Raw genomic sequence first — 24,586 nt, forward strand, 5'->3', positions numbered from 1 at the left:
TTATCCACTAGTTCCACATGTATGCCTCTGGTTATCAGCATGTAAATAGAATTTTCAATTATACAACTTCCCCAGTAATTTTGATGATATAGCTAAGAGTTTCATTCGCCAGGAGTTAAAATCCCTAAATTCACTGGTCATGCTAATTTTCTTTTTGTTTTGGCTAGGTAACAGTGCCCCACCCACTTGGGGCAAGAGAGAGGAACAACTCTGCGGAGAGTTCAGTTTGTTTCTACTAGCTGATGGCTACGGTTTTTGGTTGCAGTTATTCCTGAAATTTTTGGACTTTCCTTTTGTATCATCACATTTGGTGAAGAACTCTGCTCTTGTATTAGCTGTCTTGGCAAATCATTTAGATAGTGTTAGGTTCTTTGGTGATTTTTTACATAAAGAACTAGGCTAACCAAGGACTCTTATGATACTCATGCGTTATGTACTGATTGTAGAGGGCAGATATTTTCATTCGATACTAGATGTAATGCATGTTTTGATTGGAACAGAAGAAGTGGAAGAATTTGGATTCTCATTTAAGGAAATTAGAGAGAGACAAAGAGAAAAGCTTTGCTTAGAGCTAATACAAAACCAGCTAGCCTGGGTTCTTCTGATTTTAATTCAGATCTGAGTATCCTGTTATATCTTTGGCTCCCGCTCCCACTTCTCTTGCTATGCCACCTTCTCCAGTTACAGGCTCCTGCACCTCTGATCCCAACCCTATCACCAGTCTAGAAGGAAAGATTGATAAGCATTTTGCTCTGTTAGTACAGACTGTGGAGCAGCTTGGGGTGTGTCTGTGAAGGTTCTAATGGACAAGGCGAAAAGTAATAGTGTTGTGTCAGTGGAGGAGGTGGCTGTTCGTCCCATCAACCCTCTAAGGCAAAGGTCAATGTCATACTCCCGCAGTACATTCTCCCTTGAAGTCAGAAGTAGAACTGAAGTCCGGAGATGCCAGATTAATGTGAAAGTTCCCATTTGTGAATTTATGGGCTATAGAAGTATTAGCATCACTGTCTTGCCCGATTCTTTCCAAATCAATGGCACTTAATATCGCTTCTCTACAGGATCAATCTGTCCATCACCTCAAACCTGTTATTACTACTGAGAAGCTATCTGTCTATTAAGGGTTAAACACTCATAAATTCATTGTTAGTGCTGGAGTTATATCTACCAGAGGGGGAGTAGATGAGAGTGTTAAAAATAAGCTGCTATCATTTTCTAGTGTAAATTATAGTTAAATTTTCATTTAAAGATTTTTCCTACTGTCATAGTTTTTACTTCAATAACATTTAATGTTTACTTATAAACAGACAAAAGTTTTTCATTTTAATAAATCATTCATTTCTTCCAGGCGGCTATCCCAGGAGCTGTTGTGAGACTCCCTCAGGGTGTCACATCTCATGAACTACAGCGAATGACACCTACTCAGCGTCAGGCATTTTTGCATAATCTTCACCAGAAACAATTGCAAGAGCAACAGAATAGGGCAAAACCCCGTGCTGGAAAGCCGCCAGAGCCACAGGTATCGTATTTCATTCTAAATATTTTTGGTTTGTTACTCAGTTTTTGTTGAATTTTATAACATAAATATCTGCATTCATTTTGCTTGAATTAATCAGCACGTATTAATAGATACTTAACTTTTTTCAACAGTATAAGCCAGGTGTGCGCTTTGCTCCACCAGCCATTCATGGTCAACCTGCTCCTGCTACTCCTGGGACCCCTTCACCTGGTACACCAGTGTCTACATGGCCTGGGGGAAATCCCAGTGGTGTTGTAAGACCTTTGATGGCAGCTGGATCAAGTGGAACTGTGGCTGTGACTTACCCTTCAAATCAGTTGCGATCACAAGCACCTGGTGGTTCACAGCCAGCCCCTTCTGGAAGCCCAGCTGAAGGGGTGCAACCTGGTTGGCCTTCTCAAGGGCAACAGCAGCAGTATCCTGGGGGTCAGCCTCCACCTGGTACACGAGTTATTGTCGGCCAAACAGTATGGCAGCAGCAGCAGCAACAACAGCAACAACAACAGCAGCAACAACCCCCACCACCACAACAGCAACAACCCCCACCACCACAACAACCACCTCCACAGCCTGGAATTAGGCCTCAAAACCCATCTGCACCAGGCCAGCAACCTGCAGCACCCACACTTCTTCCTCAGCACATGCAGCAGTTACAGTTACAGATTCAGCAGTTATGTCAACATTTTCCACATCTTACTCACCAGGATGCCTCTCAGCTCATCCAACGCATCCCAGCTCATTTTAGACATATCCAGCAGCTGGATAATGCACAAAGAAGTGAATATTTGGGCCAACTTGATTCTAAGGAAAGGCAGGTTGTTACATATTTCTTCATGCTTAAAAAGCAACAGCAGCAGCAGATGTACCAAAGACAACATCTCTTACAGCAACAACAGCAACAGCAACAGAAGGTTGGGACACCGCAGCAATCTCCACATTCGTGGCAACAGCAACAGCAACAACAGCAGCAACAGCAGCAGCAGCAACAACCACCAACTCCAGGTCAACAACCAGGTCAGCAACAAGCTGTTCAGGGAGGTCAGTATCCTCCTATGTCACCTCATGGACGTCCCTTAACAGGTCGTCCCTTACCCCAAGGTTATACAGCTGTGCAGGCTGGAGGAGTAGTATCACCTGGTCAGGGCTCTCCTCATATGGTAGCTGGTGGCCAATTAACTCCTCAGCAACAGCTTACTCCACATGTATCTCCCCTTGCCTCTCCACATGGGCATTCTCCTATCCAGCGTGGAGATGGGGCAGTCATTGGTCATGCAGCTGTTATGCAAGGCTCGCCTGTTCCTCAGAATTTAGTTAGTCAGAACTTAGTGAATCCAAAGACAAAGACTGCATTGGCTATCCATCTCACTAATCGCCTGGCTGGTGGTGTTCATCAAGGTGGGGTGATACCTCAAGGACCTCAAGTACCCATGGAGATACCAGCACACGTTGTTCCAAAGCAGTCTGCCATTCCACAGGAAGCTGTTCAAGGTAATAAAAAGTTCAGTCCATCAATTTTAAACCTGTTAAGCATTTTGGTTTTGGGTATTCATTCAACTTAGGAGTCATTTAACAAAATTAGAATATGTAAATCTATGGATCAAATGAAATGTGGTATATTTTTTGTCAACATTTTTGGCTTATTGTGTGCTAAATAGCAGGTTATCCCATCCACTAAAGGAATAATTCTTGTCATGATACCCTTGTATCAGATATTTAGACTATACTTGAAATAGCGTAGTTACTACCTGTGATACTTGACTAATAGTGGAACACATGTAAAATGGGTTAATTGTTGTTTCATCACAACCCCATTAATCAAATATTTATGGCTGATACCATAGTCTACAATATCCGCTAGATCACCAGTGTTTGTTATTCAGACAAAAGAAGGGGATAATCTTGAAAGGAGAAAAATCTTATTGTTCATGCTCAGCTCAAGCTTCAGTGGCTTGGAAAGCAAGTGCAATTCCTCTGTTTGACCTTGAAAGTTGGTTATGCTACGGGGCTCCCGAGGGTTACCACTGCTATTTCCATTAATATCTTGATCTATCATTCATTTGTCTACATCCATATTTCTGTTCGTTTACTTTACTCCACCTTGATGTGTAGTGTTCTGTGAATTTATTGTTGTTAGTAAGTTTTTGCCTTTTGGTATGTAATATTTACTTGGTTGCCAGTTTTAGTTTTCTGTAAATGAAAACTATTGTTTGTTCATGAAACTTACCTGTCAGATATATATATAGCTGTATTTTCTGAAGTCCGACAGAATTTAAAAAACTTCCGGCACACACAGTGGTAGGCCAGGTGGTTAGTACCCATTCCCGACGCTGGGAGGCGGGTATCAGGAACCATTCCCATTTTCTATTCATGATTTTTCTGTCGCCAGTGCTGGAAACACCTGTTTCCAGTACCTCCGTCTTAGATTTTGGAAACTTCATTGCCGCTAAGTATCCTAATTGTCTTTTAATTTATTTACTTGGATTTGTGGCTAGGCATACGCTATCTTAAATTGATTTGAATTTGATTCATTTTTGCATAAGATATCTGAATCTAGTTAGGCTAGTTTCAGAGGGTGTTGTCTGCAAAGATAGGGTGTGGCTACCGAAAGCTTCGGTAGATCCGCACTTGGTATGCACGAGGGGTATGGGTCTTGCTTCTTTGTTGAGATTTGTCATGTAAGGAGTGTGAGACTTTGTCTAATTCCGTAAGGAAGCTAATTCCGTAAGGAAAACGTATGATTCGTATGTACGCAATTAATCAGTAAACAAAAGTCAGGGTAGTGAACCTGCTAACCTTCCTGTAGACTTTATTTTGCCTAACCCTGTAGTATGGCCTACGGGTTATGAATATGTCTGCGAGAGGTGATCGCTCTCCTTCATTGTTGTGAAGAGTGCTACTTCTGTTATTGTTACTCCTAACCCTGAAATGTTGCCTTCGGGCCCTAAACAGTGTCTGTAGAGGTTATTGCCCTTTCTCTAATAATCTTTCGATTCGTAACTTAGAATCGAAAGTGCTTGCTTTAGAGAGCAATAGTGAAGTGGCTTAGTGCAGTGACAGTGCCCCTTGTGTAGTGGAGGGTGCGTCAGATCGGCCTTATTTCGCCTCTAGGCTGGGACCTCTGCTTGACTCCCAGGACCCGGGGAGAGAGCATGTCGAAAGCCGAAGGAGGGTTACGAGGAACTCCCACCGATCTGGCGTGCCTTCGCAGTTTCTGATGAAAATCCCAGACTGCCCCAAAGTGCGTGCACGTGCTCGAATCCTGAAGGATTGCTTCTCGTCCTCCGAAGCGTCCTCCCCGCGCAGGGGTTGTAGCTTTCGGAAGGACTCGCGCTCTCTAAATAGAAGCTTTATAGAAGAGGACGCTTCACGTCCTCTCTCTCTCGTTATGCGTTTCAGTGAGAAGTAAGAAGGCGAACGTCGCCTGATCACGTGTACGTCTTTCCACCGAGAAATATGAAAAAGAAGTCTTAGTAGCAGGACGCTTTTGAGAGCGGACGTCCGAGCTTTGTTACTGTGAGAATAAGAAGGCGTTCCCTCGTCCCTTGTATTCTCACACGATCAACCCTTCTCCTGAGACTGCTTCGTGCAGTCGGATTTCTCTCCGAGATGTGTCTCGCTCTTCCCTGAAGGCAGTTTCTCTCGCTTGTTTTGACGCCTGTCAGGAGCGTGACGCTTTTCTGCATGCTTCTTTTGACGCTCGGCTTGGACGGGACGCTCGGATGGACGCCAGGCGCGCGCGGGTGCACGCCAAGCGCGCACCAGTGGACGCCGAGCGCTCGCCAGTGGATACCGAGCGTGCGCGTCAGTGGACGCCGAGCGTGCTCGCTGCTTGCCAGTGGACGCCGAGCGCGCACGCCAGGTGTGTCGCCTGGCTGAACGTTTCTGTTGAACTCTTCAAGCTCTTGTTTACGATTTGGGCCTCAAGAAATTTTACCTCTCTTCGTTGATACCTTATACCTCACATGCAAAGAATGTGAAGTAAGCAGTGCTTCGGAGGAAGCTTAAAGTGAACAGACAACTTCGTCTTCGAAACCCAGCAAGACCTCGGGTTTCGTGAATTCAAGAGGTCTCTGTCAATATTATATTGCTTTTCGCAAAGGTGGATGGAGTTAAGGAAAGCTCAAGGGAAGATCTCGTTTGCTCTACCGCAGTCAAGACTTTGTGATAAGGCAGTTGCGGGCTATGTAAAAGCTCGACGTCCTGCACGTCAGGACTCTCGGCAACGTTCAGTAGGATTCTTGCAAAGGCACTCATCAAAAGGACGCTCTTCAGGAAAGCGCAAGACAGGACTTCCTTTGCCATACTGCCAATAAATTTTAAGCTTTAGCAGGCATTAGTTGTGATTCGGGAGAGGAAGCTGGTTGGAGAGTTTCTTCCTCTTCCCAGGATAATTTTGCAAGCTTTTTAGCCCATCTGAAAGGGCTTTTCAGATGATAGATTTTGTTAGTTCCTAGTCGGGACTACGCTGCCGTATTGAACATCGTCGTTCTACCTGCCGTAAGCCCAGTCTCTTAACAGGATTCTTGCCCCTTCCTCGTTTGAGACGGGAATCGGAAAAATAAAATGCTCGACTTCCTGGATTACCTTTTGTCAATTCAGTGACTTTCCCCCATTGACAATATACTATCGTTTTGTCAAGTAAGTGGGTTTCCCCTCATTGACAAAATATCTCTTTGTCCCGTAAATGGGTTAGTTCTCATTGACAAACATCTCATTAACTTTATATAGACTTGTAGACTACGTCAATGAACGCTTATGTCCAATAACATAAGAAGCTTGAGCTGTCTGCTTCGATTCTCTAAGTTTTGTTCATGAAACTTGCCTGTCAGATATATATGTAGCTGTATTTCCGAATTCAGCTATATATATGTCTGCCAGGTAAGTATGAACAAACTTTATTGTAATATAATATCATATTTTGCCTTGCGTTATTTTACTTCTGGTTGGTTCAAGTCATATACGCTTGCTGTAGTTACCTCTTCGGATGGCAACCGAGAGGTCTATTGTCTATTATTTTAAGGACATTTAATCTTTACTCCCTGCAGCCTTCCAGGAGTTTCCGATTTATCTTTTACCGTTGTATAGTAGTGTTATGACGACACAAACGCATCTATATATTTAGCGTTTTCTGTTTCGCTTAAATATACCAGCTTGGAGTCTCTTTCTGCTCAAAAATAACGGACCTATTTCTTCGTAGAATAGGGTAGCTGGCAACCCAGGCATAAAGTTAAGAGACGACGATCCGTAAGCTGCTGCTGTGACTGTCCTCCAGTCCAACCGAGCCAGTACCAGCTCGTGCGCTGTTATGCGCGTTAGGTTATGTCTCTCTCTCCTGGGGGATTGACTGACTAACCGTATCTCTGTGCTGGCGGTTACGTCTCTCCTGGGGGATTGACTGACTAACTGTATCTCTGCCCTACAATCACAGACTTTAGCCTAAGATAGAGGGGATTTCTTACATGAATGAATAAACATTGCATTCGTTTTGCCTTACTATGTTCAACAGAGATATCTCTTACTCCTTTCGGTGCTCGTTACCGCACGGTATAGGACTACGAGTCTACCGCAACATTGCACTATTATATGCTCTCCTGCTTAGGCAAAGCGCAGCCTTATTAGGGAAGTAAACATACTGTGTGAGGGAATGGATGAGCTTGCTGGGGACCATTTCCTTTCTAAAGAAGTTTGTTTCCCTGAATAGACTGCAATTCAGACCTCTACATGTTTTTCCTACCGGGAAACTGAAATTTTATTCGAGATCTAGGAATGATTCTGAACATCTCTCAGTGCGTCAAGTATCACCTGAGGTGATAGAAAGAAGGTGCCAGACATCTGGAGAGGGTTTCAGATGTCCTGGATCATAATCTGAAAGAAGTGGTAGCAATTCGGTCGTCCCTCCAGTCCTCGAAACGAGTTTTTGGAACCAGTGGTCCATATCAACTCTGATCTTCCACAGCTCTCTCATATCTTAGGAAGTATCTTCTCTCGGTCCCTGTTCAGGTTTACGAGAAAGAGCCTATTATAATAACAGACGTAGAATGTAACGATCCTCTAGAGGTTCATTACAGGATTGCAAAAGTCTGTACGAATCGTCTCGATCGACGGCAGCAACTACTGACTTCCGAGTGGAATCTTTCTTTAGAAGTATGTTGAGATTTGTGGAGACTTTAGGGACGTCCTTTCATTCATCTCTATGCTGTGTTGAGGACGAAGAGGCTTCTTCTTCTCTGCTCCCTTATTCTCGATCCGGGAGCGGTACCATTAAACGCCATCCTATGATATTGAACGGGGATGGATGTTTAGTCTCTTTTCCCCTTTTTCAAACGCTTAGGAAATGTAATAAGATGATTTATGACGTCACATGAAATGTAATAAGATGATTTATGACGTCACAGGGAGCGACAGTGACGCTGATCGCCCCATGTTGGCCTTCAAGATCCTAGATTCACAGAGGTCACGTCCTTCCTAGTTCACTTTCCAAGGACCTTTTCTGAGAGAGTCGGTCTACTCTAACACGAAAGGTACCTATAACCTCTATGCTCTGAGTCTGACCACGTTCAGACTATCGAGATGTTGACAGCATAAGATTACCGTCTTCCCTTTCCGTTTGAGGAATGGGATAAGCTGGCAGTCACATCTATTAAAGAATACGCAAATATGTTGTTGGTGGCCTTTGGGCTCAGAGATTTGCTTCTGTCAAACAACAAAGCCCTTCACGATCTTTGAGTTCTGTGGAATCTCGAAACTCGCTCACCATCTACTTTTTGTCTCACCTGTTTTCTCGGAGTCAGACACTCGTGCGAGATCAGGCGACATATAGTAGCCCTGAGTTTCTTGTTGACGAAGTCGGTTGCGTTTATACACCCCTGATGATCGTTTTACATGAGACCAGGTTGGACTGTCAGGCATTTGTCCTTCGGGACTGAATCGCCTTTTTGCTCCTCGCTCCTTTCTCCTGGCACCAGAAGCTCGAGTCAGGAGTTGCTCAGGAGTTGATTCGCTAACGACGTTGGGTTGCGTTGATACACCCCCCCAAGGTTTGCTTAGCTTGAATCGCCCAGGCAGTCCAGACACTCATCCTTCAGCGAAGAATAGTGCCTTATGGTCTTCAGGGTACAGCCTTGCTGTCCTTGATTCGTCTGACTGGTCAACTGGTCGGTCACCTGACTTTAGTACAGACGGACTGACTGTGCATGTCCAGATCGAAGTTTTCTATATGGAACTTAGACGTAGTCTGAAGTTCTTGATGTCAAAGCATTTCGAACCTCTCCTTTTGGTTAACTTATTGCACGTGACCAGAAAGGCCTATTTTCTAACCACTCTAGATACGACAAAGAGGGTTAGTGAGGTTTTAAGCCATCGTCAGAAGTTTTGGCTTTAGGGAACACAATGCGGTGTGTTCGCTAAACCTTCCGTTGTGGCCTAAGAATGGAAACCCCCCGTCTAGTCCTTGGGCCAGGAGCTTGGAATCAAAGGATGGCAAAAGTTATTGGGCAAGAGCCAGAGAGAGTCCTGTGCCCTGTCGGGTCTCTCAAGTTTTATCTACATAAAACTAAAGAAAGTCGAAGTCCTTCGGACAATCTGCAGTGTTCCGAAAAAGACCAGACTTGCCCATATCAAAGAACACCCTGGCTTTAGTGTTAAGGAGTTCTTTAAAAAAAAGACTCCTTCATTGTGTTTGCACAAAGATTTGAAATCTTTTGATCTGAATGCTCACGAGGTGAGGGCGTGGCCTCGGAAGCATTTCAACGGAGCATGGCACTCAGTAACATACTGAGTACCACGTTTTAGCGAAGCAACTTTGTGTTCGCTTCACACTTCTTGCGGGATGTGAAGACGGCATATGAGATCTGCTGCTCGCTAGGGCCATACGTGTCTGCAGACACAATCGTGGGGGCAAGAAGTACCACTCATCCTATCCTGTAGAAAATGGTTAGGAAGAGCTCTTAATTTAGTTATTGAGTCGCCGCCAATGGAGACTTCTTAACTCTTAAGCCTTAGTTAAAACACATTAACTTTGGCTAGGTTGGTCAGGTGGTGATATATATATATATATTTATTTTACTTCTTAGCCCTCATGGTATGGTCAATATGGTCTAGTCACATTGTGGTCACGCCCCCGTTGACAGATCATCTGGAGTGCACCAGCTTTATAGGTCTCTACCTCGCTGGCAACTCTAGTAAAGCAGAAGCAGACTTGGGTGACAGTAATCACGAAGTCAGCTATGCTAACAGGTGGAACCAAGATGTAAATCATCTGCATGCATTTGTTTCCCAAAATCCTTCTATTCTGTCCCTTCCCACCTCCAACGGTGGGATTCAGCTATATATATATCTGACAGGTAAGTTTCATGAACAAAATGATATTGTTATGATACAATAAAGTTTGTTCATACTTACCTGGCAGATATATATAATCAAGTACCCACCCACCTCCCCTCAGGGGACAGTGGAAATAAAAAATGGGAATGGTTCCTGATACCCGCCTCCCAGCGGCGGGAATGGGTACTAACCACCTGGCCTACCACTGCGTGTGCCGGAAGTTTTTTAAATTCTGTCGGACTTCAGAAAATACAGCTATATATATATCTGCCAGGTAAGAATGAACAAACTTTATTGTATCATAACAATATCATTTCCGGCTTTGTCTGTCTGTCCACACTTTGTTTTGTACACACTTTTTTTCTGTCCACTTTTTCTCTGTCCTCAGATCTTAAAAACTACTGAGGCTAGAGGGCTGCAAATTGGTATGTTCATCATCCACCCTCCAATCATCAAAGATACCAGTTGCTGCCCTCCAGCCTCAGTATTTTTTATTTTGTTTACGGTTAAAGTTAGCCATAATCGTGCTTCTGGCAACAATATAGGATAGACAACCACTGGACTGTAATTAAAGTTTCATGGGCTGTGGCTCATACTGCATTATAGTGAGACCACCAAAAGGTAGATATATTTTTAGTGGCCTTGATTATATGCTGTAGTGGCTGTACAGAAAACTTGATTTGCCGAAGAAATTTCGGTGCATGTTTTACTTGTTTCCTTTGGTTAGTGTTGGAGCTCTGTAAAGTAAGTATGCCATTTTCTGTCCTTTTCAAGAGTGCTATTTTACTGTTTCCATAACTGGAGAACTGAAGGTAACTTCAGTTCTCCTTTTCTGTCTCAACTGTTTGTTACTTTATATTAATTTAACATGGTCAGGGAAAGTGGGTGGCTTTGAGAATTCATAGAGAAGACCAAAAGTAGCTTTTTCTTAAGACAAAACTTGTTTTTTTATTGCACAGCTGCTGTTTATTCTCAAAGGGAGCTTACAAAAGAATTTGAACGGTGATGAAATGGCTTAGCTCTTGATATACAAATCCCAAAAACCCATATAAACTTTTGGTCTTAAGTACAGTAATCAGAGGTTATTAACCATTTTCTTTATTCTGGAATATCCCTCAGGATTTGGCAATAAACAAAAAAACAATGCATAAACTATTTACTGTAGTTCTAAGGTGCCTTAACCTAATAATATTGGTCTGGCTGCTGAATTAGTATTTCTCTTTTCTTGGCAATATCTCAGCATGACCACCACTCTTATGGCAATGGTGATTCAGGAATTTTTTTATCCAACGTAAAGTCACTATTCTCTTTATTCTAGATACCCATTAGGGTTTGGCAATAGAGAACAAGAAATGCACTAACCTATATACGCTATGTTTATCCCTTATGGTTTTATGGTGACTTACCAAATTATGTTAGGTCTGGCTGTGAGATTATAGTGCCTTTCCCAGTCAGGAATATTGCCTCTAATAACCATCCTGTATACTAGAAAGAAACATTTTTAAAGAAAGTTAATGATGTATAGTATTCACCTTATGGATGTCATGTGACTTAGGACAGGAGTGAGGGTTTGCCTTTTTAACGAGGGAAACTAAATTAATTCTCAGCCAATGTAGAGAGACTGGTTTGTTTATGCTGGGGATGTAGGAAAAATAGGACCATCTGGGATGTTTGCCATGACATCTATGTAAACCTTGAGTGCTTGAACTGGGCATAATATTATATACACATTACCAAGTACCCTTATCAGAAAAGGGATTATCCCTTTAATAGATCCTTATTCCTCATTCCTGGCCAAGAATGATAGGCCAGGAGACAACAGTGAATGTCAACTAGGTGTGTGAGTGACAAAACACTCTTCCTAGTCTAAGACAACTCAGGATCATAATTCAAGCTCCTGATGGCAAAACAGTCATGAACACTGCCTTTGGGACGACTATATGAGTTGTAGTTGTATTCGGCACACTGGATTCAGGAGATGATGACAGGAGTCTAAGAACCTTATTCATGGACCAGACAATGAGAAGCCTGGTGTGGTAGCTTGTTTTTTTTTTATTATACATAAAGGGAAAAGGAGTTTACTTTGTCAGTAAGGAAGAAGAAATGGTTTGTAATTAAAGACAAAGGGTTGTATCAAAATAGTGTTTTGTATAAAGAAAACTGATTTTGTATTCATGAAGCAAGTTGGTGCAATAAGCTGTTTGCTTTTCTTTGTTTATTTTAATTTTTTTTCTTGTCTTTTTCAGGAGTTTGCTATTGAATGATTGTGTGGATGATTGAATTCTACCCCCATTAAACCCTGGTTCAAGTGTGAAGTGTACTACTGCTAAAGACTGATGGTTGATGTGTGGTATATCTGAACTATTTAGTAAGTTCATTCTTTGAAGACCATCAACTGAAAACTAGGATCTACTTGCATTGGTGGTTTGTTTCAATAACCTAATGTAAAAGACATATTGTGGAATATATTAGGGTGCAATTGATTCCGAACCAGACTATTAATTCAGTGCCTTCTGTTCTCTTAAACTTTACTTCCTCTTTTCTTCTTAGCGCCAGTGTTTCCTATCCATACATTAACACTGGTCTTATCACTGTGCATTTTCTAATCACATACCACTCAAGCTACCCCTCTCCACTCCCCTTACACAGTTTTATCTTACTGTCAACTTCAGCCTCACATCCTCCCTCTTGGCTTAACCCTTAATGAATGGACAGGTCCCCTCATATGAGTAGCAATAACAGGTTATGGGTGATGGACAAATACCCTTATATGAGCATCAACATTATGTGCCATTGATTTGAAGGAATTGGGTGGAGAAAGAGTCTAATTTACGTCTATAGCCCATAAATTCACTAACTGCAACTTTTAGACTGGCTAAAATCAAGTGGGCAGTTCAGGAGAGTTACTTGGGATCTTGACTTAAAAGGAGCATGTACTGCCTTTCTCTCTCACTTGATGTTTTTTTTATATACATTTTCTTGTATATATACCCAGGGGTTGCTGTTGTTTTTAGTTCTCATCTTTTATATTAGTATGTCAGTTATAATTGTTATTTTGCAAAGAAAAATGGAAAAAAATATCAGAAAAAACATATAATCCAAAAAATGTAAATTTTCATAATCAAATGTATTATTTGGATACTTACATACTGTTAAAGTTGGCTATATCTCCGCGACGATTAGGCGAGTCTGCATTCAAACAAAAATCGAATGGCTGCTCCGATGGTTGTCTAGTTTACCTGTGTCTCCACCAGGTGTGTTTCGAATGTTTTAGCTCGTCAGAATTCTCCTTGACAGCCCACCAAGTTGTTGGGAAGGCTGGGTGGGGTCTACTTTAAATGTAGATAAGTATCCAAATAATACATTTTATGAAAATTTATATTATTTGTGATGAATCTTACCTACTGTTAAAGTTAGCTGATTCCCACATTAAGAAGAGGACGGTGGGTAGTGCAGCTAGACGAAAATCCGCGCAGCCTTTCGAGCTAAAGGTTTCTAGCATGAAACCCAAAACATTCTCACCTGATATGGAATCCTTTCTGGATTTTATTACCACCAGAAGTTGGATTTCATTCATGGAGCAAGTCTATCATATATGTGCAGCAAAGAGCAGCCTTGTGGAGAGAACCACAGTATGAGGGGACCCCTGTGTCTGGGTCCAAAAGCCCTATAAAACGACAGTCACTTTAAATAATTATCTTTACGATATAAAGATACGCTCCTAAACAAAATTTGTACCTTCACGCTCCTGAAAATATTAAAACCTGGGATTTAAACAAAAGAGCCCAAATAATTGCTCTTTCTTCGGTTCAGGAAAAGACTACCCACTACTAGTAGTGGATTAATGGTTTTACTGTTGTCATACACAATTCTGTATACTTAAGGTAGTGAGCGGGTAAAAACCAAATTGCACTTCTACTTCGCCACATCAATCCTATTTTGAAGTGACAAATTGACTTAACACTATATGAAGCTAGAACAACTGCTCACATTACACATGTTTACCTTCAATAAAGGTAGTTCTCATGCACTAGCCTAATCAAATAGGACATAGAGGACCTCATGTTACTTGACAAAACGTTATAAGTTTGTAAAAAAACACAAAACAAAAAGTGCATGTGAACTAGCTCCATATCCTACCTTTATTGAAGGTAAACATTCATTATGTGAGCAGCAGTTCTAACTTCATTTAGTATTAAGTCAATATGTCGCTTCAGAATAGGATTTTTGTGGCGCAGTAGAAGTACAATTTGGTTTTTACCTACTCACTACCTTGAGTATACAGAATCGTGTTTGAAAACAGTAAAGCCTTTAATCCACTACTAGTAGTGGGTAGTCTTTTCCTGAACCAAAGAAAGAGCAATTATTTGGGCTCTTTTGTTTAAATCCCAGGTTTTAATATTTTCGGGAGCGTGAAGGTACAAATTTTGTATAGGAGCGTACCTTTATATCGTAAAGGTATTTATTTTAAGTGACTGTTGTTTTATAGGGCTTTTGGACTCAGGCACAGGGGTCCCCTTATACCACTCTGTTTCATTCTTGCTGAATTGGAGCGGTTTTCCCCGCAAGGCTACTCTGTGCTGCACATGTACAAGAGCCCTGCTTCCTGAATGGAATCCAACTTCTGGCGGTAGTAAAATCCAGAAAGGATTCCAGATCAGGTGAGAATGTTTTGGGTTTCATGCTAGAAACCTTTAGCTTGAAAGGCTGTGCATATTTCTGTCTAGCTGCACTACCCACTGTCCTCTTCTTAATGTGGGAATCTGCTAACTTGAACAGCAAGTAAGAGTTATCACAAATAATATAAATTTTCATAATAAAATTTATTATTTGGATACTTACCTACTGTTAAATTTAGCAGACCCCACCCAGCCTCCCCAACTATCTCTGTCAAGGAGAATTCTGACGAGTTAAAACGTTTGAAACACACCTGGTGGAGAACAGGTAAACTAGACAGTCATCCGGGCAGCCATTCAATTTTTTGTTTGAATGCTGACTCACTTAATTGGTGGGGAGATATAGCTAACTTTAATAGTATGTATCCAAATAATAAATTTTATTTTGAAGATTTATGTTTTTTTGATTATACATGTTTTTTCAAATATTTCTTTCTGTTTTTCTTTGCCAAATAACAATTATAACTGACATACTATCATAAAAAATAGTGTATATAAAAAAGACATCATGTGAGAGAGAAAGGCAGTACATGCTCCCTTTAAGTCAAGATCCAAAGTAACTCTCTCCTGAGCTGCCCACTTAATTTTAGCCAATCTAAAAGTTGCCATTGGTGAATTTATGAACTATAGAAGTAAATTAGACTCTTTCCCTGCCCAATTTTTTCAAATCAATGGCACAATGTTGATGCTCATATGAGTGGATTTGTCCACCACCCAAAACCTGTTATTGCTACTCATATGAGGGGATCCGGCCATTCAGTAAGGTTTAATCGAAGAGGGAGGATGTGAGGCTGAACTAGACAGTAAGATGAAAGCTGTGTGGGGGAAATGGAGAGGGGTAGCTGGAGTTGTATGCAATTAGAAAATGCTAATCAAGCTAAAAGTCAAGATCTAAAACACAGTGATAAGACCAGTGTTAATGTATGGATTGGAAACACTGGCTCTAAGATGAAAAGAGGAACTAAAGTTTAAGAGAACAGAAGTCACTGAATTAATAGTTTGGTTCGGAAATGATTGCACCCTAATATATTCTACAATGTCTTTTACATTAGGTTATTGAAACAAACCACCAATGCAAGTAGATCCTAGTTTTCAGTTGATGGTCTTCAAAGAATGAACTTACTAAATAGCTCAGAATATACCACACATCAACCATCAGTTTTTTGCAGTAGTACACTTCACACTTGAACAAGGCTTTTATGGGCGGGGAGAATTCAATAGCAGACTCCTGCAACAGACAAAAAAGAAAAAAAACTAAAAAGCATAAGAAATATAAACAAATAAAAGTAAACACATTATTGCACCAACTTGCTTCATGAATACAAAATCAGTTTTCTTTATACAAAACCCTATTTTGATACAACCCTTTATCTTTAATTACAAACCATTTCTTCTTCCTTACTGACGAAGTAAACTCCTTTTCCCTTTCTGTATAATAAAAAAAAAAACCAAGCTACCACACCAGGCTTCTCATTGTCTGGTCCCTGAATAACGTTCTTATGACAGGCATCATCTCCTGAATCCAGTGTGCCGAATACAACTACAACTCATATAGTCGTCCCAAAGGCAGTGTTCATGACTGTTTTGCTATCAGGAGCTTGAATTATGATGCTGAGTTGTCTAGACTAGGACAAGTGTTTTGTCACTCACACACCTAGATGACATTCACTGTTGTCTCCTGGCCTATCATTCTTGGCCAGGAATGAGGAATAAGGATCTATTAAAGGGATAATCCCCTTTCTGATAAGGGTACTTGGTAATGGGTATAAAATATTATGCCCAGTTCAAGCACTAAAGGTTTAACTAGATGGCATGGAAGCACCTCAGTGGCGTGGTTGGTATGGTGTTTGCGTCCCACCTCAGGGGTCGCGGGTTCGATTCTCGGCCATTCCGTTGAGGAGTGACTGATGTGTATTTCTGGTGATAGAAGTTCACTCTCAACGTGGTTCGGAAGTCATGTAAAGCCGTTCGTCCCGTTGCTGAATAACCACTGGTTCCATGCAACGTAAAAGTACCATACAAACAAACAAACCTAGATGTCATGGCAAATATCCCAGATGGTCCTATTTTTCCTACATCCCCAGCATAAACAAACCAGTCTCTCTACATTGGCTGAGAATGCTTTTAGTTTCCCTCGTAAAAAAGGCAAACCCTCACTCCTGTCCTAAGTCACATGACATCCATACGGTGAATACTGTACATCATTAACTTTCTTTAAAAATGTTTCTTTCTAGTTTACAGGATGGTTATTAGAGGCAGTATTCCTGAACTGGGGAAGGCACTATAATCTCACAGCCAGACCTAACATAATTTGTTAAGTCACCATAAAACCACAAGGGATAAAACATAGTGTATATAGGTTAGTGTTTTTCCCCTTCTCTATTGCCAAACCCTAATGGGTATCTAGAATAAAGAGAACAGTGACTTTACGTTGGATAAAAAATTCCTGAATCATCATCGTCATAAGAGTGGTGGTCATGCTGAGATATTGCCAAGGAAAGACCAATACTAATTCAGCAGCCAGACCCAATATAATTAGGTTAATTCACCTTAGAACCACAGTGAATAGTTTATGAATTGTTTGTTTCTTTATTGCCAAATCCTGGGGGGTATCCAGAATGAAGATAATGGTTAATAACCTTGGACTACTGTACTTGAGACCAAAAATTTATATGGGTTTTTGGGATCTTATATATTAAGAGCTAAACAATTTTATCACCTTTCAAATTCTTTTGAAAGCTCCTTTTGAGGATAAACAGCAGCTTTGCTATCAAAAAAACAAGTTTTGACTAAGGAAAAAGCTATTTTTAGTCCTCGCTGTGAATTCTCAAAGCCACCCACTTTCCCTGGCAAAAAGGCATGGAACTTGGCCCAACATGTATCTTGCATTTACCTGGCTTGTAATGAGTAAGATAGCCAACATACTCACTATTGTCACATTTGCATGTGTAGGAGGAAGGAAAGCTAAGGCAGTGTCTGTCTTATGGAATGGTAGGGGGACCATGAAAGTGTAACTCCTTAGAGGGCACACAGCGGCTACCAAAATAAGGGTTTTTTTTTATGTCAAAACCTGTTTTATGAGAAACATTCATTCAGCCTTTTGGAATGGAATAGTCTGTGTACCGAAGATATATACTTTTATTTCTATAACTAATACTGTAATAATAATGATTTATCTCTACAGCAACTAATTTAGGTACGGGCGTGAGTTTAGATACAAATTTGAAAATACCAATTGAATTACTAATGTTAAGAATATCTAAGTTACCTGTTATCAAAAATCCTATACAATCTAATATTGTCACATGAACATGGCATGTCTTTAACATCTTCGGTGGATTTTAGTATAACTAAATACTGTGTTACCTAATGTAGGGAAAATTTTATTGATATTTTAGGGTTATGTATTTTTCAAAGGAATAGTGAATATTAAACTTTGATTTGCATTGATTACTCATTGAATCTATATTTATTTTAAAATGCTAAACTTATGTGTTACTTTTTTTTACTCTTCTGTACTTTTGAAGACTTACTTTTATTATTAAGTTTATATTTAAGTCAGTCACAAAACTTTTATTATTAAGTTTATAATTAAGTCAGTCACAAAGTCATGCAAGACTATATAGTCATATTGAACTGCTTTTATACAACTAATTTTTAACAACCTGTAATACCAGATGCTTGCAAATTTATTATGCTGTTGAGAAGAGTTCAAGCCTTCTTAAGCTATTAGCTTGGCATGCCAAACCTTTAATCCATTATTCCAGAGCTTTGGTACAACATATGGCAAACTTTATTAACCATAAATTACCTTAGTTCCTCTTCCTCATGCAGTCTCCTCTTCCAGCACTGAAGGTCAATAGTAGTACCTATTGCAACATAGCAGTAAGATTATAATTTTAATTCTTAAAATACACCATCAGTACATTTAATCAGGCATACTTGCAACTTATGCCCAGTTAATAATCAGCTGCCTAATTGAAGGATAGAAGAGATATCTCTAGTTTTAAACCTTTACTTGTTGGGATCATGTCATAGTATATTGTTGTTTTAGAATATCTTTGACAGTAGTTTTTAACATATACAGCAATTAATGTGAGCCTTGGCTTTCAGGTCCTGGTGGTGAACAGGTGATGATGTTCCAAAGAAGGGCATTGGGTAATATAACTGGATCTGTTACCAATAATCCATTACGACCTCCTTCTCAAGGGGCTCCAACAGCAGCACCAGCAGCGGTTGGTAGCACCCACTCATATCCACGCCCCAATCCTCCCAGCCACTCATCATCTGGAGCAACTGCTGTGATAGGATCTGGTGCACCTCATTATCCAAGGCCTCATCTTGTTGGTCATGACACTAATATTATGTGTAAGTAATATTTTGAGTGTAAAGTTATATATTTATTAATTTCACATAAGTGACTTACCGAACAATTACAAAGCTGTAAGCTTTCTTACCTGGCAGCTGAAAATTCAAATTTCCTGGCGCCGGTGGGGCTGCCATCATTCGTGTAGGTGATACAGGTCCCGCCCACTTTCGGGAGCCCCCGATACTGCTGAGCTAACTACCGTCAATTCGTTTTCTGCCACCCATGGAATAACACCTGTGGGTTTTCTTTGCAGGCAAGTGTCATCGCCATATTAGATTTTGTTCATATTTGGTGAAGTACAAATTTCTTGTTTGTTTTTGCTGGTTACCTGCTTCATTATCTTTCAATCAGCTAGGCGTTTAGCTTAATATATTGGACTCTAGTTTGTCATCAGTTAGGTTTGGCAGTGATGGCTGCAAAACAAGATTGCCTAAGCTTTGTTATGATCTGCACTCCAAGTGTGTTAAGTGTAGAGGGCAGTGTTGTTGTAAAGACTTAACTTGTGCCAAATGCCAGGATTTAGATGATCAGGGGTGGAAGACTTTTAAGGCTCATTTAGAAAAGATGGAGAAAGATAGAGGAAAGCAGCTTTTAGGGTGGGAGTAAGTCTAGTGTTGAGTCAACTTCTTTCTCTTTAGAGGCGAAGAAGTCTTCTCTTTCTTCCCCTCTTTAGTCTTAACATTTCTCCGATTGGTAGTCCTCTTACTTCATTGCCCATAACTCCAGTCCAGGTAGCCATTGTTTCCGATCCTCACACTATTGCCAATATAGAGTCCAAAATGGACAACAAATTTGAGATTTTGGCTAAATCTGTAATGGATTTAGGTTTGTCATTCTGCATGTTCGTAGAGGAGTCGAGTGCTAGCAAAAAGGCCAGTGTTGTGCAAGGTGTTAGTGTTGTGTCCAAGGAGGCGGCTGTTCGTCCCCTCATTTCTCCTAGACAAACGTCACTGTCCCGCTCCCCCTCACCCAGTCGCAGACTCCGTCGATCTCGTTAACTCGCGGTTGTCAACTAAACGCCGCTGGAAAAGTGTAGAAGTGAGTGAGGTGCAGTTTTTGTCTGATTCTGATGGGCTGTCGCTTGACAAGCGTGGAGTGGTTCAGTGTCACGTCTGTTGAAGAGACATACTTCTTTTGAGGACAGTATGACTCTGCCTGTGAAGAAGTCAAGAGCCATCCTGCAGTTTTGCACACAAGATTTTCAGGAGTTTCATCAGTCGACAGAGAGTACAGTCCCAACTGGCGATGGCGCTCAAGCGCTGAGCAGCAGTTTTCGCTCTCATGCTCTCGGCTCCCCTTGCAGTGTGTTGAAAGGAGTTTCGATTCTTTTGCCTCCTGTGGCTCGTAGCACTTCACCTACAAACTGCTCGTCTTCAAAGAAGAGCAGATCGACAGCGACGACTTCAACATCGACTTCGAAAGTCCTGAAGACCAGTGCTCCAGGAGATAATTCTCCGTTTGGACCTTTCGAGCAGAAGCTACAAGAACTGATGGGTTTCTTGAAGAAAGAAATGACCCCTCAAGGAGAGGAAGGCAGTGTATCGTCAGTTCTTTCGAAGGACGAAGCTCAAGATCAAGAGTCAAAATCTTCTTCGGAGTATTCCAGTCTGTCAAAGTTTTTATTGGCTATGCACTCAGACTGTTTTGAACCAGCTTCACCTTCGTCCCCACCGTCGATGTTTGTGAAGGTTAGAAAGGTGCCGTCTTCAGGATTGCCAAAACTGGTTCTGTCTCAGTTGGGAAAAGAAGCAAACGAGTGACTGTCCAAAAAGTGGGAGTTAGGCAAGGCTTCTTTCACCTATCCCCCCTTAAATTACAGAATAAGATATATAGGTTCTACACATTGGGAGAAGTTCCTTCTTTGGGAGTTTCTGCTTTCTCTCAAGGGGACTTCTCAGGTCTAGATGATGCAAACAGGAGAGTGGCTTTTTCGGCTGTGAAGATAATGTCCTCTTCGCCCGATTTTGATCACCTGGTATGCAACTTGTTTAAGGTGATAGAAGTATTCAGGTTTCTAGACTGGGCTATTGCTGCGTTAGTCAGGAAGATAGAAGAGTGTCAGTCCCTAGAAGAGGAGTTTTTGTCAGACTGGCTTAACGTTTTGTTCTGCATGGACAAAGCGGTGAGAGATGGTTTGGGTGAGCTTGCTGTACTCTTCACGATGGGTATCCTAAAAAGAGAGAGCTGGGGTTTTCTTTTGTGTCTAGGGGAGTTACAACGAACCAGAAGTATGCTTTGATGTTCTCTCCCCTGTGTAAGTTTCACCTTTTTCCAGAACTGACAGTTCAACAGGTGTTGTCGGACCTGGAGAAGAAGTAGATGAACGATCTGTTTGCACAGTCAGCTAGATGCCCTAAGGATCCCCCTGTCGCAGGAGCTAAAGCTTCCCATCTGCAGAAGCACCCTTTTTAAGGCAGCAAAACTGGGTGCCAGAATAGGCCAAGGACTAACTTGCATGCGCCAGCAAAGTCCACCAAGAAACCTCTCTTCAAGCAGTCAGACAAGTAATCGGGAGGTCCTTCACACACCCATAGAGGTGAGACTCCATTATTTTTGGGAGGAATGGAGTTGGAGAGGAGCAGAGCAGTGGGTAGTCCAGGTGCTGAGAGAAGGATATGTGATTTTGAGCAAGACCGACCGGGAACCCCCCCCGTCCCATGTACACATCTGCTTGACAGAGTACTTGAAGGGATCAGGGAGAGCTTTGGCATTAGCCAGAGAGGCAGAAGTTCTCATCAACAAGAAAGCCATAGAAGAAGTAATGGACAAGAACTCCCCAGGCTTCTACAACAGACTTTTCATAGTCCCCAAGGCTTCGGGCTGGAGGCCCGTATTAGACTTTAGTGCATTGAACCTCTACGTGCAAAAGACGAAGTTTCGGATGGAAACCAGTCTGTCGGGGCTGTCAGCCCTCCAATCGGGCGACAGGATGGTGTCTCTCGACATGAAGGATGCATACTTTCATGTCCCATTTCATCGGGAGTCCAAGAAATTTCTGAGGTGTGTCTTACCAGAAGACTCAACCAGACTCACTCGTTTTTCCCTTAACAGAAGAGATCAAAGCAGATCTTTGTTGGTGGTTGTCGAAGGAGAGACTCCAAGAAAGCCTTTCCCTAGTAACGTCACACCCCGACCTAGGAATTCTACTCTAACTCATCGAACAAGGGATGGAGAGCTTTACTAGGAAACAGGAGGGCCTCAGTTCTGTGGACAGAGCAGGAGAAGGCCCTACACATAAATGTGAAGGAATTGAAGGCGATTCTTTTAGGACCTCAACTGTTCACTCCTTTAGTCGCTGGAAGGAAGGTGGCGATCTTCGCGGATAACACCACAGCACTATCGTACGTCCAAAAACAAGGAGGAACACACACTTTCTCTCTCAACAAGGCAGCGGAAGTTCTCCTCCCTTGGTTGAACAAGCACAAGATTTCGCTCTTCCAGAGGTTCGTGCAAGGAAGAATAAACATACATGCAGTCCCCGGTTATTTTTTTGGGGGGGGGGTTCTGTTCCCGGGGGTATGCTGATAAGCAAAAACTGCCATTAACAGAAACGCGGGAATTGATGGCACTTATGGTGCTGATAACCAGTTAGTGGCACTGTAGCACTCTTATGACACCGATAACTGGAATTTGGCATGTTATGGTGCCATAAATTGCCAATTTTATGATGCTTGACAAGCGGCATAAAACTGGCCCAACGCCATAAAACCGGATCGCCGATAACTGGGGACTATCTGTATTAGCAGACAAATTGAGCTGCTCGAATCAGGTCCTGTCAACAGAATGGACTCTAAACTCTGAGTATGTCTAGATCCGTGGAAATTATGGGGGAAGCCAGCGATAGATCTCATCACCACCTCAAGAAACAGTTGTCTCCCGATTTTCTGTTCTCCAGTGCTAGGCCCGCTAGCATGGAGAACAGATGCAATGTTGCTGGATTGGACGGGCCTCGACGTACAGGTGGTGTTCGAGTTATGATAATTCATCTTACGATAATCCGTTGTTACAATAGGGTTAGCAATTAATAAAAAATAAAAAAATGTTGAAAATACATATTTTTAAATTTCGTGCACAACGAGCGCCGGCAGCAGCATACTACGATGTACGATATGTTGGTCCGAGAGCGAGAGGCTGGCGTAGGTATGGCGGCAGCCAACAACCTCACTTGCTCTTGCTCTGAACCAAGTAAGATTAGGTCAGTATTCGTTTGTGATTTTTGTGCATTTTCTTAAGTAAACTAAAAAAAAAAAAATGTCTGCCAAACTACCAAATAGGTCTCCTACTGGTAGTGCAAAAAAGAAGAGTCAGTCCATCACTTTCGAGCAGAAATTGAAGATAATTAACCAGCGTGAAGGTGAAAAGGCAGTCATGGTTATCGCACGTGACGAACGTTTATCCCAATTGACAGTATCCACCATCCTTAAGGACAAGAAACGTGTAATAGATGCTGTAAAGGCATCTGCTTCAGTTCATTCAATGGTTATATCAAAGAAGAGGATAGGGCCTTTGGAAGAAATGGAGCAGTTACTGGTCATGTGGATGGAGGACCAAATACAAAAGCGTATGCCACTCAACCTCTTGACCATTCAGACAAAGGCTTCCATGCTTTTTAAAGAACTAAAGAAGTATGATGATAACCACAACAAAAGTTTTGCAGCAAGTGCTAGATGGTTTTGTCGTTTCAAGAACCAACATAATATTTGCAGTGTGAAAATTAGCGGTGAAGCAGCAAGCGCTGATGCCGACGGAGCAGCTAAGTTTAAGGATGCTTTACACAAGATCGTCGTTAATGAAGGGTATTTGCCAGAGCAAATCTTTAATGTTGACGAAACCAGACTTTATTGGAAGCGTATGCTTCAACGGTCCTGCATCCACAAAGAAGCAACAACAATGCAGGGGTTTATGGCATACAAGGATCGATTGTGGTTGGGTATAAACTTAAGCCCTGTATGATTTATCACTCAGAAAATCCAAGGGCATTAAAAAGCATCGACCAGCATACACTTCCTGTGCATTACTGTCACAATAAAAAAGTGTAGATGACTGCAATGCTGTTCAAAGACAGATTCATTCATTGCTTCATTCCAGAGGTGAAAGATTATTGTAGGAAAAATAACATCCCCTTCAAAATTCTGCTGATTCTCGACAATGCCCCTGGCCACCCTTAGCACATCGGAGATATTAACAAGAATGTAAAAGTTGCGTTTCTGCCACCAAACACAACTTCTTTCATACAACCCCTGGATCAGGGTGCTGTGGCTACATTCAAGGCATATTATTTCGGAACACGTTTATTCAGGCTATGGATAATAAGGAGAAAGATCTCAGAACTTTCTGGAAAGAATTTAGTGTTCTGAACTCAATTATGAACATTGGAAGGGGTGGAAGGAGGTAAAGAAAGAGTGTATGAATGGGGTCTGGAAAAATCTGCTAAAAGTGTATGTGAACTCATTTAAAGGTTTCAATCTGAATGAAGAAGTGGAAATCAATAAAAAAAATCTTGATGCGTGGGAAAAGTTTAGATTTAGAAATAATGAGAAAGATATCTAAGAACTTGTAAATGTGCAAGACGTAGCGCTAATGGCAGAGGATTTAATTGGACTTGCAGAAGAGAAAAAAAAGCACAAGAGGAAGAAGAAATAAAAGAAGAGCCGGAGCGAATGTTTACGACAAAAAAACTGGCAGAGGCATTTGCATTATTTG

The 24,586-nt window shown here is 41.5% G+C and overlaps 1 protein-coding gene across 1 annotated transcript in view; it reads left to right on the forward strand.

Annotated features, from left to right (window-relative positions):
- LOC135224520 (PAX-interacting protein 1-like) overlaps positions 1-24,586 on the forward strand; it is a 363,885-nt gene that overhangs the window by 135,130 nt on the left and 204,169 nt on the right. Inside the window, exons 6-8 of the mRNA XM_064263576.1 lie at positions 1,346-1,516; positions 1,648-3,004; positions 18,628-18,882. Coding sequence (XP_064119646.1) covers positions 1,346-1,516; positions 1,648-3,004; positions 18,628-18,882 — 1,783 coding nt within the window. The remainder of the gene's footprint in view (positions 1-1,345; positions 1,517-1,647; positions 3,005-18,627; positions 18,883-24,586) is intronic.

The sequence above is a fragment of the Macrobrachium nipponense genome, chromosome 12 (genome assembly GCF_015104395.2).
Source record: "Macrobrachium nipponense isolate FS-2020 chromosome 12, ASM1510439v2, whole genome shotgun sequence".
Classification (NCBI taxonomy): Eukaryota; Metazoa; Arthropoda; class Malacostraca; order Decapoda; family Palaemonidae; genus Macrobrachium; species Macrobrachium nipponense.